The 18,213-nt window shown below is 36.4% G+C and overlaps 1 protein-coding gene and 1 pseudogene across 1 annotated transcript; one reads left to right on the top strand and one right to left on the bottom strand.

The window, feature by feature from the left end:
• The first annotated feature begins 905 nt into the window (after nt 1–905).
• Nucleotides 906–9,607, top strand: LOC145029589 (large ribosomal subunit protein uL2mz, N-terminal part-like; annotated as a pseudogene).
• A 1,340-nt stretch (nt 9,608–10,947) lies between these two features.
• Nucleotides 10,948–17,764, bottom strand: MP (Transcriptional factor B3 family protein / auxin-responsive factor AUX/IAA-like protein). Its single transcript, XM_078979167.1, has 15 exons — nt 17,742–17,764; nt 17,169–17,272; nt 16,853–16,965; nt 15,900–15,998; nt 15,727–15,783; nt 14,726–14,878; nt 14,566–14,650; nt 14,374–14,464; nt 13,762–13,926; nt 13,552–13,674; nt 13,063–13,138; nt 12,780–12,915; nt 11,736–12,691; nt 11,437–11,627; nt 10,948–11,329 (listed from the first exon to the last, which is right to left on the bottom strand). Exons 1-15 carry the CDS (start codon nt 17,747–17,749, stop codon nt 11,161–11,163), a joined length of 2,526 nt encoding a protein of 841 aa, XP_078835293.1. The 5' UTR covers nt 17,750–17,764; the 3' UTR covers nt 10,948–11,160.
• Between the last annotated feature and the right edge of the window lie 449 nt (nt 17,765–18,213).

Here is an 18,213-nt window from a genome sequence, read left to right as displayed (position 1 = left end):
GTCACTGACTTGGTGGCTTTGCATGCCGAAAAAGGTCCTAACTTTGAAATTTCGCATTTTACATCCATAAAATGAAGTCATACTCATGCATAAGGGATTCTAAACCCTAAAGGTGTCAACTTTATGAATCTAAGACCATAGAAACACCAAGAGTAGCAACTCTAAGCTCCCAGAGTGATATCAAACCACTAGATCTCAACCATGGGACCAAGAAGGGTTCAAACAAGGACTAAGATTCTAAAGAACAAGTTTGAAGCTTTAAACCTTAAAAATTTTAGAAATTTAGTAGATTATCCAAATCTACAAGCTCTCCCTTGATCCACCACCTTGTACCAATCTTTGCCTTCTTGAAAATGGATCATAATACACCAAAATGAATAATATAAGATCAAAATGCAAGAGAGAGGCTTAGGGTTTCGATTATAGGGCTAGGATGATAGAGGAGGCTGAGATATGAGGGTTTGATGGTCCATAATGATGCTTATATATTGTCCAACCCTGATAATTAGGGTTTTCATTAAACACACGTATGCCCCTCGTACCTGGCTGTACGCCCCACAAACGTGTCCAGAACCCCCGACCAAACTCTCGCATGAGGAAGCTCAACATACCATGAGGTACGCCCTGAATACAACATGAGGACCAAAATGCACCAAAATCTCAACTAGGGTAAAAAGAGAAATGTACCATGATTCAAGTGTTACACTGAGGTAGAATTAGAAACTCAACAACTTTGAAAAGAAGAAAGCATCGGGAAATGGACACTCTTTACAGACAGAGCATCCAAATTCTGAGGAACATGCCTTGGGATCATACTAAAATAGCCATAGGGGACATCCTACCCCAAGGCGGTTAGTTGTGAATTCAATGCAACTAACAATGAAGCAAAATATGAATCACTAATCATGGGGTTACAACTAGCCAATGATCTTCAAATCAAGGATCTCCAAGAATGTGTTGATTCACTATTAATAACTAGCCATTTCAATGGATCCTATGCAGTTAAAGGAGAAAGATTAGCATTATACCTTCAAATACTTAGAAGTTTAGCCTCAGAATTTAAAAACTTTAGCTTAAACCAAGTTCCTAGAGAAGATAATACTGAAGCATATGCACTAGCCAATCTAGGATCATCTCTCAAGATCCCACCGAAGACCAAGATCCTTATAGTAAACGTAATGATCCCAACAATAAAAGATCCAACCATGATACCAAAGGATCTCACCACCCATATCATCACAAAAATTGAAGATCCTGATCTCAAACCCCCTCACCATAATCCCAATACTTGGGGTATTGGATCAAACATTCAAGATACTGTGGTACACCCCGCATACAACATGAGGACCAAAAATGCAAAAAAAATCTCAACTAGGGAAAAAAGAGAAACTTACCAAGATTCAAGCGTTACAATTCTCCCCCACTACACTTAGTCTTCGTCCTTGAAGTCAACTGGCCCGAATAACTCTGGATAGTGCTCTCTCATCTCATCCTCGGGCTCCCAATTCCACTCCAATCCCTTGCGGTGCTGCTACTGCACCATCACCAGCTCGACTACCTTGTTCCCTATGGTTTCGTCCTCCGATCCAAAATCTCCATCGGCCTCTTAATATAATTTAGGCGGTCATCCACCTGAATATATTCTAATGGTACCAGTACGGAATCATCCACTAAACACTTCTACAGATGAGAGACAATAAACATGCTATGAATCTGACTGAGCTCATCTGGAAAATCCAAGCGATAAGCAACCTGACGCACCCAATCCAAAACCCTGAACGGACCAATATACATGGGGCCCAGATTGCCCTGCTTCCTGAATCGGATGACACCTTTCCAAGGTGACACCTTTAGGAGAACCATATCTCATACCCAGAACTCTAAGTCTAACTGGCGCCTGTCATCATAACTCTTCTGCCGACTCTAAGTTGTCTGGAGCCTGCTTCAAACCTGTTGAATCAGCTCAGTGGTCTTGACCACCACCTCAGTACTCCCCATAACCTGCTGACAAACCACACCCCAACAAATCGGGGTCCTGCACTTCCTCCCGTAGAGCATCTCAAAAGGAGGTCAATCAATGCTAGTGTGATAACTGTTTTTATACGAAAATTTCGATAATGGAAGACATGTATCCCAACTCTCAACAAAATCCAACATACAAGCACGCAACATATCCTCGAGGGTCTGAGTAGTCCGCTCACTCTGACCATCGGTCTTCGGATTGAATGTTATACTAAAATGGAGACGAGTACCCAACTCGTCATGAAACCTATTCAAAAACATGGAAGTAAATCGGACATCCCTATCAGAAACCACTAATACCGACACTCCATGACGTGCCACCACCTCTTTGATGTAAACCTCGACCAATTTCTCTATAGAAATACTCTCCTGAACCGGAATGAAATGTGCACTCTTAATCAAACGATCCACGATGACCCAAATTGAATCCACTTCATGCATAGTCCTGAGAAGCTTCGTGATAAAATCCATGGTGATGTCTTTCCATTTCCATACGGGATCCTGTCTGAAATCATATGTGATAACGGATCTCACTTCATCAGTAAAAGAACAAGGGAATTTTGCACCAGTTAGGCAATCAAAATGATGATGTCGACCCCAGTTCATCCTCAAGAGTATGGAAAAGCATAGTCTAGTAATAAGATCGTAGTTACTATATTGAAACAGAGACTAGATGAAAAGAAAGGAAGATGGGATGAAGAACTTCCTTTCATCCTATTGGTAGATAGGACCACAACTAAAATGCCAACAGGTCAAACCCCATACTACTTAGTATTTGGAGCAAAAGATGTGATCCCAACTGATGTACTGATCCTGATAGCAAGATACCAACTCCAGACTCAAGACTATAACGATAGGATCCTGGCTTAGGATCTTGATACTATTGATGAAATAAGGGACCTCGTCAAGATCCATATTACAACTCATCAACAAATGATCGCTAAAGCCTAAAATAGAGATATTAAGGTTAGAAAATTCCAAATAGGTGACTTGCTTCTAAGAAAATTGCCACGCCCCCAAACCAGAATGGCAGAAACGTCCTAGGGTGGATGACTTTAATGTACAATATCATAAACATTGAATAAGATTGGCCAAATCAAACACAACCATCATAATTATAATTTGAAAATAGTTACATTATTATACAATTTAATTGTTTCAAAAACAATTACAATATGATGATAAAAGATTTCACTGGCGTCTTAGCGTCTCATACCCAATAGCTTCTTGTTACCTGTTTTAGTTGTTTCCTGATAATACAAGTGGTTTGAAAAAAAATGCCAACATCCGGCTACGGGGACTATTTGACCCCCTACTACTACCACATAACAACTTAGCATAAACATATTGTCGGGCATATCTAGGGTGCCAGACCTACCCTTCGGCCCTTATGACCGTAACACTGGGGCTATTTCCTCTCCTACCCACTAACACATACCATCATATCATACTAGCATGTAATCATAACAAATAACCACATACCAGATAATTATCACAAAGACAATTACCTCTACTATAACTCTTACTAGTGGGCCAACCTTGGTGCCTTAGACCCACTTCTACTGGAAGGTATCTCACCTCAATGCCGTGCAGTATTTGAACCATCCTCAGTGTTGGGATCAACTCCTCATAAACTCATCAAACTCCTACACATAACAACCTTTCTTAATTACCATTTCATACTCATAACCCTTTCGAGGGTCAATTCAGATCCAAGTCAAAGTCAAGGTCAACACCTTGGTCAAAGTCAACTTTTGGTCAAAGTCAACACCTGGTTGACTTGACTCGTCGATTTGGTCCACCAACTCGTCGAGTTTCATAATCCACAAAATGCTAGAACTTTTATCCTACTCGTCGAATCTTTCAAGAACTCGTCAAGTTCTCCTTTGTACAGGATCGGGACCGTTTGCTCATTACTCGTCGAGCTCATCCTTGAACTCTTCGAGTCCTGTTTCATAAAAGTTGGAATGCTAGCCATTGAATCTCCTATTTCTTCCTTGACTCGTCGAGTTCTTCTTCATATAACTTGGGACATTACCTTGAACTCGTCGAGTTCTTTGATCTTCAAGCCTATACTCATGTCCATCTTATTGATTCCTCTTCTAGAATCAACCAGAATTATCAAAAACATAAAATGTTGGGGAACCATGACCCAACTCTTCGAGTCATACGAATGACTCGTCGAGTCCCCCAAAGTCAAAGTCTACCCCATCAATTTTAGTTAGGCTTAATGCATCCAGAACATAGATCTGACCTCCTAGGATCGATATAGCACGTAAAATTACAAACTTTACATGCATGGATGGGTTAACTAGCTCTTAATGACCCAAAAATTAAGTCTACAAGGTGTCGGAGACTCCTATGGCAATAAAGCTGGCACCCTTATGCCATAAGAACCCTCAAAGGTTCAAGATCTAAAGTATAACCCCATTAAAATACACAACCCCAAAAATGGCTTCACTGAGACTTATAAAATGTAGAAAATAGCCCTAAATAGAGATCTAAGAAATAAATATTCAAGGTGTCAGCTTTATACCTCAAATTAGTTGGGAATGTGCCAAAACCTCTGGATCTACTTGCTTTCTCTTGATCTCCCAAGATTCCTCTTCTTCTCAAGCTTCAAAGACACACAAAATGGTACAAAAAGCTCAAGAACACTCAATATTCAATTAGGGTTTTGTTAAGAGGGTCTGAGGGTGATGGAGGCTGGAGTGGAGACCTTACAAGTTGTTTAAATAGGGTGAAAACCATTAAATTTAGGGTTTCCTCTAGACAGATCTCGTCAAGTCGGGGCTTCTAACTCGGCGAGTAGATTCTTCCACCCGTTTTCAAAATTCGCATCTATTTGATGAGTTGGGGCCTCCAACTCATCGAGTCCCAGTGTAAAAGTGAAAAAACTTATATTAAAAATATGTATCAGGAACCGGGCGTTACAACACACCCCCATTTATTTTATACTTTATCCTTGAAGTCTGTTGTTGCATCTGGAAAAATCTCGGGGTAGTGCTCACTTATCTCGTCCTTCGGCTCCCAAGTCCATTCGGAGCCCTTGTTGTGCTGCCATTACACCTTCACCAGCTCGACCCTCTTGTTCCTCAGATCCTTCGACTTCCTGTCGACGATAGCTATTGGTCGCTCGATGTAGTTCAAGTTGTCATCCACATGAATATCCTTAGAGCCACCACCGCAGAGTCATCTACCAAGCATTTTCGCAGCTGGGAGACGTGAAAGGTACTATGAATCTGGCTAAGCTCGGCTGGCAGATCCAGCCTATACGCCACCTTCCACACACGGGCTGCAACCTTAAAGGGATAAATGTACCTGGGGCCCCATTTGCTCCGCTTCCTGAACCAGATGACAACTTTCCAAGGAGACACCTTCAGGAGGACCATATCCTCGTCCTGGAACTCTAGGTCCGAACAACGCTTGTCGGTATAACTTTTTTGCCGACTCTGAGAAGTCTGAAGCCTGCTTTAAACTTGTTGGATCCTCCCTATCGTCTTGAGTACCACTTTATTACTCCCCATGACCCTCTGCCCAACCTCACCCCAGCATATCAGGGTTCTGCACTTCCTCCCGTATAACATCTCGAAGGGAGGACGGTCAATACTCGCGTGGTAGCTATTATTGTAAGAAAACTATACCAAGGGAAGGTAGGTATCCAATCTACCACTGAAGTATAAAATGCATGATCACAGCATATCCTCCAAAGTCTGGATGGTACACTCACTCTGACCATCTGTATGCGGGTGAAAAGTGGTGCTAAAGTGCCGACGAGTACCCAATTCGTCATGAAACGTTTTAAAAAATCTGGAAGTAAACTGCATGTCTCTGTTAGAAATCACGGAGACTGGCACTTCGTGCCTTGCTACTACCTCTCGAATGTAGATGTCGGACAGTTTCTTGGAATGTGAAAATGATGCTACTCCATGGAATTACACTTTGTACCCTTGTCAAACGTTAGTGGAGCGTGTGTAGTTAACCGGCACACTAATTTGGGATTGACATTGGTAGCGAATGGTGGCTCGATGTTTGTCATAGATCAATGGAGCGTGTGTGGTTTATCGACACATTGATTAGGTGATAGAGACATTGAGTGCACCATGTTGATTTGCATGGTTATTCATACCTTGTTTGTGATCCTCGGTATCCCAGTCACAAACTTGAAGGGCATATCGAGATTTAAACATGTAATTGAAAAGTTCATTGAATCTCAAAAGAATCTAGGAATTTTTAAATACATTAAGACTTAATGTCCTTTCGTTTTTCATGGTGGAAGTTAGTGAATCGTCATTCACTTACCTTCAAATTGTTTGTATTTAGATTATGGCATCCCTTTTCTAAGTTGTGAATAATGTTGTTGGATCCTAGCCCTAATTTTTCATTTGGGTGTTTAATTGGGGATTCATTTCTGATCAAACTTTGTTCCTTTCTTTTCCAGATGTCTGCTAACAACAACAACAACGCTTCTGGGTCATTCTTGCTGATAAACCTATGTCAAAAGGTGACATTTGATGGGTCGAATTTCAACGAGTGGATGAGGTACATACGCATGATCACTCGCTACGAGGACAAAGAATATTTCCTCGATGAGAAACTTGAAAAGACCATCCAGATGTTGCTACTCCTGAAGAGTTGGCCGCCTTTGAGGCCCACGAGTGGGATGCTACGAAAGTTCATTGCATCATGCTGGCCACCATGAATCTCGAACTCCAAAAGTCCTATAAGGACATGTATCCTTATGAAATGCATCAAGATTTGCTGGACAGGTACCACCAAAGCGCGAGGCAAGAGTCCTATGAGGACATGTATCCGTATGAACTCCAAAAGTCCTATGAGGACATGTATATGTATGAAATGCATCAGAATATTAAATAGATTACAGAATAAAGATATCCAAAAGCTCTTTCATGATTGTTTGAAGCAACACAAAAAACACCTTATTTAACCTTTTTACCCCTGCTTGGCTATTTTGTGTGATGTTGATTTGGTGTCCTTGTTTGAAGTTTTCTTACAATGAATTTTTTTCGTTTAATACATGTTCTTTGCCATTAAAAAAAATGTCATTTCCCCAATTCATACACATGTATTAAAAAAGATTTTGAACCGTACCCTTCAATTTACTTGAAGATATCAGCTTAATTTGATGTTGCTTCATCATTACATGGTCCAACTTTTATCAACAATAAAACTTAAGATTAAAAGCAACATTCTACTCATACTTTTGCATGGCACAATGTAAATCACAATGGTATCTCTTCATAATCACAATGGTATTCTTAGCTTCCATTGATGCTCTTCCAACTTTATCCAAAAAAAATTAACTTACCGATTCCACTTTATCCAATATCAAAACAGATTTGGGAATGGTAAGGTAGCGTGTATATATATATATATATATATATATATATATATATATATATATATATATATATATATCTTTACTATATTATTAAGGATATTGCCCATTTCTTGAAATTTAAGAGGTACTACATCTACTGCATAATATACATTCAATTTATTCATACTTTTTGATACTCCTATCACATTTCCGTTTTACAAATTAATTGCATTAAATATTCACATTTTCGTTTGACAAATTAATGGAATAAACATTGACGTTTCATAAATTGAATCAAAAAAGTAAACATACTATTTTTTCTCATCTGTCCTCGACACTCGCATTTTCCCTCAAACAAATAACAAAAACCCTATTTTGAAAAGCCGACATCGCACCTCATCCGCCTAACTCATCGCCATCATCACCATCGGTGGTGAATCACCACCCACTCTCCAACCTCGCACCACTCATTGTATCTGTATCTGATCGTCGTCGCCGCCACCTACTGTGCTCTCGCAACACCTTTTTGGTGACAAGAAGCCACCGCGCTCTCTCTTTATCTCCTATGTCCTCTACACTCGCACCACTCGCTTGAGATTACTTCGAGGATTAGCAGCTTTCAGATGAGATCTAAGCACTCTATCAACCGTAACTTTTTTTTTAAATGCAAATTCGAAGTTGAAATTGTCATGTTCAAGAGAAATGAATCTGAAAAAAGGGCTCAATGAAGATTGAATTTGATGTTGGAGTTAATGTGCAAATACAAACTCTTTGTTCCAGTTTTGATGTCAAACCTAGCTCTTTCAAATTATTACATGTTCGAGTGTCGTCTGTGTGTCTCTAGCCTCAAAACCCACGTCTGTATAAGGTCAAAATGCTCAAAGGTATCGGTAGTCACCCAAGGCAAAGTTCTGTTTTTGAGGTTTCAGCTTTGCTGGGATATTGGTTCTCTCATAGTATTAATTTGGTAATAGTAATGCTGAAAACACGTGTTTTATGAATTGATGATTAAACAGGTGACTTTTTGAATTTGTTTGCTTGTTGCTCTTCTTGTTGAACCCTAACTTCAATTTTACAATAAGAAACAACCTTTTTGACATCAGAAGCGAAACTTTCTTTGGCATTCCTAGACCCTGGTATACTCTTTTAAATAAAAAGAGTTGATTTTGTTCATGTACATTTTAGTAAACACTTATTTGTACATGTAAAAATGCAAATATATTGAAAGAATAAATCATATGCTGATAAAGTAAAAAGAAATCGGTATTTAAAGTTGTATATTTTCAATTCAAGATGGATAATCAGTACCAGAGAGATGTCATTTCCAGCTTTCTTAATTTGATTGTAGAGATGTGGTGCTTAGGATTTAAACATTACTGATTATATTGTTATCTGAAATTCATCTATGATTTATCCAAACAAAAACAGTTTTATTGACTTTATCATATTCCTACAGGTGCTCAAAATGTGAGTTCTAAAAGGCCACTTAGGCAATTCGTTACAGCTAAAGACAAGTCAGCAGGTAGAAATTCAAAGGGTCGTATCACAATTTTCCACAGAGGGGGAGGGGCAAAACGGTCACAAAGAACAATTGACCTAAAACGCAACACTTCATCAGTAGGTGTAGTTGAACGAATCGAATACGACCCAAATCGCACTTCACGAATCGTAGTGGTCAGATGGGTCGAAGGGGCAGCCGTTGACCGCCTGAAAAAAGTCAACCCCCTCTAAAAAAACTTCACCCCACCCCCTAAGATCCTACCCTCCATCACCGTCAAAGGTCAGTTTTCATTCTCTTCAACTCCCGGAATGTTAGAAGACAAAAATGTGGAATCTTTAAAGCCTAAAACAGATCATGTAGCGGTTGGAATTTTAAAAGGTAGTAGGACCTTAAGTAGTCAAAGTCAAAATCAAACGGGGACCCACATGAGAAATGTTAAGGATGTTTTCTTGTCTGCTTTTTCATCTTCAAATGGGGAAAAAATACATGATGCTCCTTCTTCGCTTGTGAATGTGTTGGGTGTTCCAAGAATAGCGGTGGGAGGGACAAAACCGGAATTTTTTGTTCCAAGAATGAAAGATGATGTGAAAGAGAATCAAAGTATGTTTCTTAATGAGGTAAAAAGGTGGGATAAGGATAGTATTGTGTGGGGGCATAAGATGAAACGAAAAGCAGTTGTTTCTTGGGGGAGTTTGAGACAAAGGGGGATTTTAGGGGTTGTTAATGAGTCAAAGTCAAAGTAAAGGTGAGAGAAAGTGAAAAGGTGGAAAAAGATTGGAAATTTGGAGTGGATCGAGCTCGTGTGAGTTATATATTGGCTACCTAAGTGTTGATTTATCTGTTACATGTCTGTTGTGACAAAAAAAAACAACATAAATCATAATTATACTAAAAAAACAAATATTTAATCGGGTTTGTAATCAAGAGTGTACATTTATATATTATTATTTTATCATTTGCATAGTTCGATATAATCGGGTTTGTAATCAAGAGTGTACATTTATATATTATTATTTTAATTATACTGATAATTGTTTATATGTAGTGAACTATTTGTGCAAAAGAATTAATCGTCTCTACAATTTAATTTTTGAATAAAATATCCGCACCCGGCGTTTGGCGCGGGTAAACCGCTAGTGTGTGTGTGTGTATATATATATATATATATATATATATATATATATATATATATATATATATATATATATATATATATATACACACAAGGACTGAGTTTAATGTTATTACCCATGTACTTCGCATGACAGAATGGTATCCTAACTAAAACACTCATATTTATATTGTGGTTAGTGTATACTGTGCATGCTAATAGTATAGGGAGTATGCTTTACATATGTGCTACCATGTTTTCCCAATTTTGTAGTATCACAATGCACATCAAGTCTCCCGCTTAATCCTGTCCTTCACTATTTCTTAATATGGTTTCACGATATTACAATATCTATTCCAATTCTCTTCTAATACGACATGGAAAGTAACCATTTACAAAATGCTCTTTTGAACATTTGTAGGGTTGTAAATAAATCAAACTATTTATGATCGACTCGTAAAAATCTCGATTCGAACTCATGTAGGCTCGAGAGTTCAGTTTCCTGCTCATTTACTTTTCAAGAGACCAAACCCAAGTTTTATCCTCTGAAATCGATTTGGCTTGCGATCCTAAGCTAATATAATTTCAATTTTAATTTTATATATTAAAATATTATTAGATAATTAAATGTTAAAAATCAAATAACGATAAACGAATTTCAAAACACATACGAGCTTGATATTTGACTATTAACCAAGGCAAGCTTACGCTCATTTATGCTAATCTGGCAAACAAGTCGATCCTGAGCCAAGCTCGAGCATGTTAAATCTTTCATGAACCGAACTTGAGCCGAGCTCGAACCCCATGAATGTAAACAAGCCGAACCCGAGCTTACCAAAGCTCGATCTCGACACATTTACACCCCTATTAACCCGTCTTTTAAGCTTATTAATTAATCTCACTATTCCACTCTTCTGCCATGCATATTCATGAGAAAGCATCATAAACATACTTTCATTTTGAATGGGGAGATTTAGATAAATCTGACAATCCTTAATTCATATAGCATTTTAAATGTTTACAATCCTTTAACATCTCATAAAGCTACAATGGGTTGTTTGTTCCTTCACTAATTTGTCACTCACTTCATCTCTACAAACCACAAATCAAACCAAGAATCTTGCTAACTCTCTCTCTCTCATCTTATCACTACAACCGATTCATGATTGTTAAGATCCCATCGGATCATGTGGGTCCCACCCAAGTACGCGCACCATTGTCGGACCCTGACCCACCATTAATCCCAGCCTGCAATGCTGCATTGCTGTTGAGAAGCTGCATTCCCTCTTCACCCATCTGTTGAACTTCAGAAGGCGAAAGAATCCTTATACATCGCACACACCCCACAAATTCCCTGCATTTTACACCACAATGTTAACCCTTTAAACACTTTTTAAAGGCATCAATTTAAACTTGTTGATTTTTGGTAAACTATGTCGTATTGTTAAAGAAGGAACTTACTCCCATGGATCATCTCCAACAAGAAGAACATCATTCTCGAAATCTACATACACTAACTTCCAACCTGATCCTCGGGAATCATTAAGCAATCCCTCGAGCCCAAACATCTTTTCAATTTCACAACAAAGTTCATCATAGTTCTTGAAACTCGACACATCAATAGACCTCCCAACTGATCCTGCTTTCTGAATCTGTAACACCACAAGAAATTGAAAACAAAAGTCGTTAAATTGGATCATAATTACAATATATTTGTCTCAAAAACAATGTTGTAATCGAAAGTAACGTAAAGTTCTAACCTTGGTATACGTGCGTACACGTGTAGGAACTGCAACTTGTTGCCACGAATTATTCTGCAAAAGTCCACCGGAATCATCGAATTCCCCATTACTAGAAGACGCCCCACCCGAATTATCGGGTAATTCTTGCATAGAATAAGCTTGGGAATCCACAAGGCTAGCAGAAGTAATTTGCGATTGAACATCTTGGCTAGAACTAAAATTATTATTACTCACTAAATAATTAGACGGGTTTTGAAACTCGATATCTTTCAAATTACAAAACTCGTCTAAAACAGTACTCGATACCGATGGGTCAACCACCGTGGATCCGCCATTACTACCCTCGAAATTGATACAATTGTAGACATTGTTGTGGTTTTGGTTTTCGTCTGTTAGGTCTTTGAATCCGTAATTCGTGGGTCCAGTGTTTTGTTGGAAGAAAGATCGTGAAGTGTTGTTGGGTTGTGGGTCCCACGTTTCGGATCCGAGAGATTGATACGGGTTCAATACGTTTGTGTCCGGGTACGGGAATAACCCGTTAAGACTTGAAGAATCGATTTGGGGGGAGTCGAATTGTTGACCATGGAGTACGCTCGAGTCAAACGGGGATAATTGATTGAGAAACGGGGACATTGGTTTTGATTCTGGTTTTATTGTGTCGGAAGTGACTGTTATCGGTGGTTTCTGATCGGATTGGTGGTCGCCGGAGAGATTTTGGGTGGATTGTGGCGGTGAGGCGGCGGTTATGGTGGTGGTGGTGTTGGGTTGAATGAGGTGAAATTGTGGGCGATTAGTTGTGAAAGTATCTTGAATCACAGGTGGCGTATTGTGATTGGTTTGTGGTTTCATTAACATTTTGACGAGTTGTTCTGACCATAAGCTAGACATTGAAGGGTTTGAAAAGTTTCCGTTTATTGTTTCCGGGGCCCGCATGAATGGTCGGGTTACCATATTGTCCCATTCGGTTTGTGCTCCTAATTACATTTACAAAAAATGTCACTAAAAAAATTTTATGATAGCACAAGGGCAAAAAGGTAAACATGACAAAGGAATGGAATTCACCTAGAAAAGCGGAATTGAAAGGTCTTTTGAGACTTGAAGTTAGAGAAGGGAAAATGAAGAGACTTTCTGGTGCTTCAATGTCCCATGGACTCACTCGGCTTTGTTTATCACCACAACCTGGCTCATCCCACTCAACCTGTTTTCATAACATGAACACCAAAATTAAAATTATTTTTCAGAAAAATTAGTAACATTTTTTTTGTAATCAAAAAAACACTACCTTAATTATCCATACATTATTGTCATTCATGTTTACCAAAAAAAAAACGCCTTAATTAATTACCTGGAGATTATGCCACTTAGATCCGGGCCATCTTAATGGATCCACGTCACTTATCCCAACAATCGTGCCCATATATCTTCATTAACAATAAGATTATTTAATTAATAATTATCATCAACTTTTTTTTTACATAAATGTATCATTTTCTATTTCGAGAAATTAAATATCTATCCTATCTTTTTTCCTATTTATCTTCCTACCCATATTAAATTATAACAAGTGTCACGTTTTAATAAAAAACAAATATATGTTAAGCCAGGTGTCACCATTTCACATAGGTAGAAAGATAATTAAAATATTATTAGTTTTATTAACCAAAAAAAAAGTGATTATTACACAACAATTTTTCTCCATACACACAATTCATGGTTTATAAAGTTGTACAATAAAATATTTTAATGCACAAATTTTCATGTATGTAAAAAAAAATTTGTGTACGAATCAGTTATGTTTCCAAAAAACGAATATCTATTAACTTTATCCACATACCGGCGTTTTCCTGATTCCTCGGTTTCAAACATCATTCCAAACCTCATACCGACAGACAACTGTGTCCCAAAGACCGACTTTCGGTATCTCACCAATGGAATCACGAATTCCGAAGGGCATGCCCTAAATAAAATAGAAAAATATATAAGACATTTTTAAAGTAAATATTTTCATGTTTTAAATTTTAATTATATAAATAAAACATTTTACCTAGGATTGTAGAAAATTGTAAAGGGACTCCTATTAGCGGCGGCATGAGCGGCGGCTGCAAGGACTCCGATGTGCATACTGTCGGCGGATAAAACCGATGACGGTAACGAAGTTTGTTGGCGGTTCGCTCTCCTCACTCCCAACAATAATTGTGACTTCTCATCCCTACAACATTACAATAATTACAAATTTGCCCTTGTTTACTTTTTTACTTCTATTTTTTACAAAGTGTTGTCATTTTCTTAAATATTATTTAGACTTTATTTATCCAAATAGTATTAACTGGAAAAGAAACAACGCCTTATTCGAGTTCGAGTCTTTTAAAAAATGTCAATGTGTAGAAATTTGATAACCTTTTTCGAAGTTTTGTATAATTTTAGTGAGTGAAGTAATTGACAATAACACCCCTCTAAATCATCATGTGCACTAGCCATGTCATTTTTCTTGTTTGCTTTAAGTCATTGTAATATTTGTATAATGTTGGTATAACTTTAGGGTCCCAATGAAAATTGCAACATGTTTTTTGTGAAATTTTCAGCCTAAATTTACTCATTTAACCTTACATCTCCATTATCATATGATATTTTGACTATAAATAGAAAGAAATCGTACCTTATAAATAAAACCGCATCACCAGCTTTAAGCCTTTTTGCACCAACAAACATACTCCACCCCGTAGTCAGTAAGTGTCGTTTTGGCTGCCCTGCATATAAAATCATGGAGGGTATTTTAGACATTTCACGTAAATAGATTTTGTAAATGACAAAACTACCCTTTAACGAAAGACAAAAACAAAATACTAACCGCGGTATATATGACGAAATGTCCATGTATTATCATGCAAATCTCGAACAATAAGCTCTTGAGTTGGAGGTTGCATTGAAAAATCCTGAAAGAAAAACATGGTTTTAAATATCTATATATTTTTTATTTTACAAAATGGAAATAAAAAAAAAATTATTACCAATTGTGGAAAGAGTTTTTCTGCTGCCCTACGGGGTACAGAAAAGCCACCATGTGTGCTTGTATCACTTGGTGTCAAAGTCTTGCAGAAGAATTCACTCGGATGTCTACTTGGTTTTATTCCAAAGTCAGGAATTGGAAGAACATCTTTTTCCTGATTCCAATGTTTATTTTCACACAAAATTTAGTCTCAAACTTCCAATTTTGATGATTATGTTTATAAAAGAAAAGGTTAAGTGAAAGATATAGCAATTTACTTTCATTTATTTTTGTATTATGGTATCCCAATTTTGTTTCTTTCTATTGCAACATTGTAGTTTTAAAAAGAAGTTCTTATTAAGGCATTTGTAGTTTGTAATGTGCATTGTTATTTTGGAATTTAGAGTTATTTGACTTTTTAAACCACCTTAGTTGACCTTTTGTATCCATGTAAAACAAACACTATATTTTGTGTTTGTTTCTGGATTAAACCTCAGCTTTATTTTTTATTTTATTTTTATTTTCCTGAAAAGACCTATTTTTTCATTTTTTTCGAAAATGACCCTCAAATTTGTCTTTTTTTTTTTTCGAAAAAACCCTCACATTTTCCGGAAGAAAAAGACTAAAGTGGTAGATCGAAAAAAATGAAAAAATGCAAGGTATTTTTCAAGGAAAAAAGAAAAAACACAAAATATAAGGTCTTTTATGAGATTAATCCATAATAAAAATATAACATGTCTAGAGGGAGATGAAAGGATTAAATGCAAGAAATTGCAACCTAATTTAACTTATATGTTTATTATAGCATTTACCTTTTCTTTTTCCAATCACAACATTATATAGCAATGTAAGTGTAACATCTATACATTGATACACGTTTTAAAATATATCATCCAAATTAGAAGAAAAAAAATGATATAAATGCTTAGTGTTTTCAAAGGACAATTACAATGTTGTAATAGAAAGAAAAAAAAAGTAGTACCTATATGATACACAAGTAAATAAAATGCTATAATGACTCACTGAGTTCACTGGTCGAAGGCTCATTTGGGCATAGATCTCATCAGTATCTTTATCTGCCTATTTAAATGACCAAAATAGACAAAAGAGAATTAAGGAAAGCATAAAGAAAGGGTAAAAATGTTTTTAAAATATATATAGTTTGATGAGAGATAATTAAGGGGGAATAGTAATACATGTAATGTAGCATTTAAAACTTGGCACAACAGCTGAGAGGGAAGATTCGGATAATTTGGAACTTGTGATGTTGCTGTTCTATTTGTTGAAACTGCAACCTGATAAAAAAAAAAGATAATTTTTCAAAAAAAATAATAAAAAGTTGTTATGTGCATTATTAAAAATACTAAATGCAAGAAACAGTGACAAATTTTGTTTATTTGTCTATTATAATAGTATATTTTTATTTTCTTTTTCTAAGTATTGTACTTCAATTTTTTATAGCATTGTACAACATGTGTCTACCCTAAAAACTTCAAATGTTTTGAAAATTTAAAAAAGAAAATGTAAGAAGTAATAACTTACGTTCATTTATTATAGCATTTTATTACCATTTCTTTTGGTTACAGTATCGTTATTTTCTATTTTTTTTTCTTATGAACTTTAAAAATATATCCAATTTCGGAATTAACTCGTTTGAGGAGTAGCTTGTTAGCCCCTTTTTAATTCTGTCATTATTGTCATCTCATTATTGTATAGTGGGGTTTTTTTTCATAATACAAAGCTTTATTAAGGAAAACGTTAAATGTAAAATGATAAATGAACGTAGGATTGCTATAATAAAACATATAGAAAGTGTTGTATTTTTTGCATTTAGCCAAAAAAAAATTCATAAATCTAGATCCCTCACTTTTCCAAATTTCAAAGGGACCACATTCCATAAATAAATTTAAACCCGATTCCAAATTATAACCAAAATAGCCTCATAATACTAACTCATAATACATGTAGGACATGATGCGAAAACAACATGAGTTAGATTTAAGATTTCAATTCAAGCAAAATGGTTGACTTTAACTCTTTAAAACTATAAAAAGTTGAAATTAAGATTATAACGTATTACTTTCTTTGAAAAAAAAGGTTAATTAAAAAGAAATTAACCCAAAAAATAAAAGATCATGAGGAATCAAACCTGTTCGCTATGTCCTTGAGGGAAGTAATAAACAAGGCTTCCAACCTGTGGAAGAGTAACTAATGGTCCAGCACATGCATGCCACAGCTCTGAATTTATTGGCTTCTTTATCGCTGAAATTTTTTAAAAGCAAAATTTATATTTATATAAACAAATAATCCAAAAACTTCGGAAGAAACAACCTAAAAAAGATCGTTTTTTTAGCAAAATACTTTTGGATATGAGTCTAGTTTCCAAATCTTACAAAATGCGAACAAAAACGGAAGGTTTTTGGTATGCGAAATAATATTTGGGAAAAAGGTAAAGAAAAACTAACCAGAATGATCCTGCATTTCCTTCAACAATTTCATCTCTTCAAGTAAACTGTGTGACCCACTGTTTACACCTGATGAATTGAGCTTCTCTTCAATGGCAGCCATACTACAACTTTCAAGAACAAAATAAGGGTCTCTTCATAATCAAACGGATAAATCGAAAACTCGAAAACCCATCTCATAAAGATCCAATCTTGACACGAAATTGACGAAAAATTGATAGAAATCTCGTTTTTTTTCACTCGAAGAAACCAAGAAACCCCACCAACGAAGGTCAAAGCGTAAACAGATTAGCCAAAAACAAAAAGAACCATTCACATTTCTTAGAAATCAACGAAAGAAAACAAAAGAAACGAAAGGAATCTAATGTCTAATTTAGGGGGCAAACACAGAGGAATCTAGAATACAATCCAAAGACACACAGAGCATGCCTCAAAAACGCACAACCAAGAAACATAAACCTGCAAACATAAAGTGGGGCTAATCTTGTAATCAAAACAACAACAGTAAAAAAAGAAAGAAAGAAGAAAAGAAAAGAAAAAAGTTTGATTTTTTTTGCATCAAAGCACGCCTACCAAGGCATATAGAGGAGTGCTCTGTGTGTATGAGTGTTTATAGGGACCTCCATGGAAAAGCAATCACCTTTCTGTGAAAGTGGTCATAATACTGATTTCCGTTCTTCATATCTCTCTCTCTTCACTCCACAAACAAACAAAAAAAACACACAGAAGTGTGTGTAATTTTAAAATAAAATATGTTTGGGAAAGCAGAAAGGAAGAAAGAAAAGGGAGTGCATGCTAAAATCTGAACCTGCTGTCACACACTTCGGTTATATGGGGTGATTACATTTGCAGCTTTGAAGTTTTAAATAAGTTTCTTGTGAACAGAGACACAGAGAGAAGAGAAAGAGTATAGACACACGAAAACGAACTCACACTTTCAAGATCAAAGACAAGAGAGAGTTGTATTAAAGAATTGGTAGTTAACTTTTATACATCACCTCTCCACAGAAAAGACAAATTCTTTAACGTACTTTGGATTTCATTA

This window comes from Lactuca saligna, chromosome 2 (assembly GCF_052625555.1).
Source record: "Lactuca saligna cultivar CGN05327 chromosome 2, ASM5262555v1, whole genome shotgun sequence".
Lineage (NCBI taxonomy): Eukaryota > Viridiplantae > Streptophyta > Magnoliopsida > Asterales > Asteraceae > Lactuca > Lactuca saligna.
Note: the sequence above shows the minus strand (reverse complement) of the source record. Positions and strands in the feature narration are given on the sequence as shown.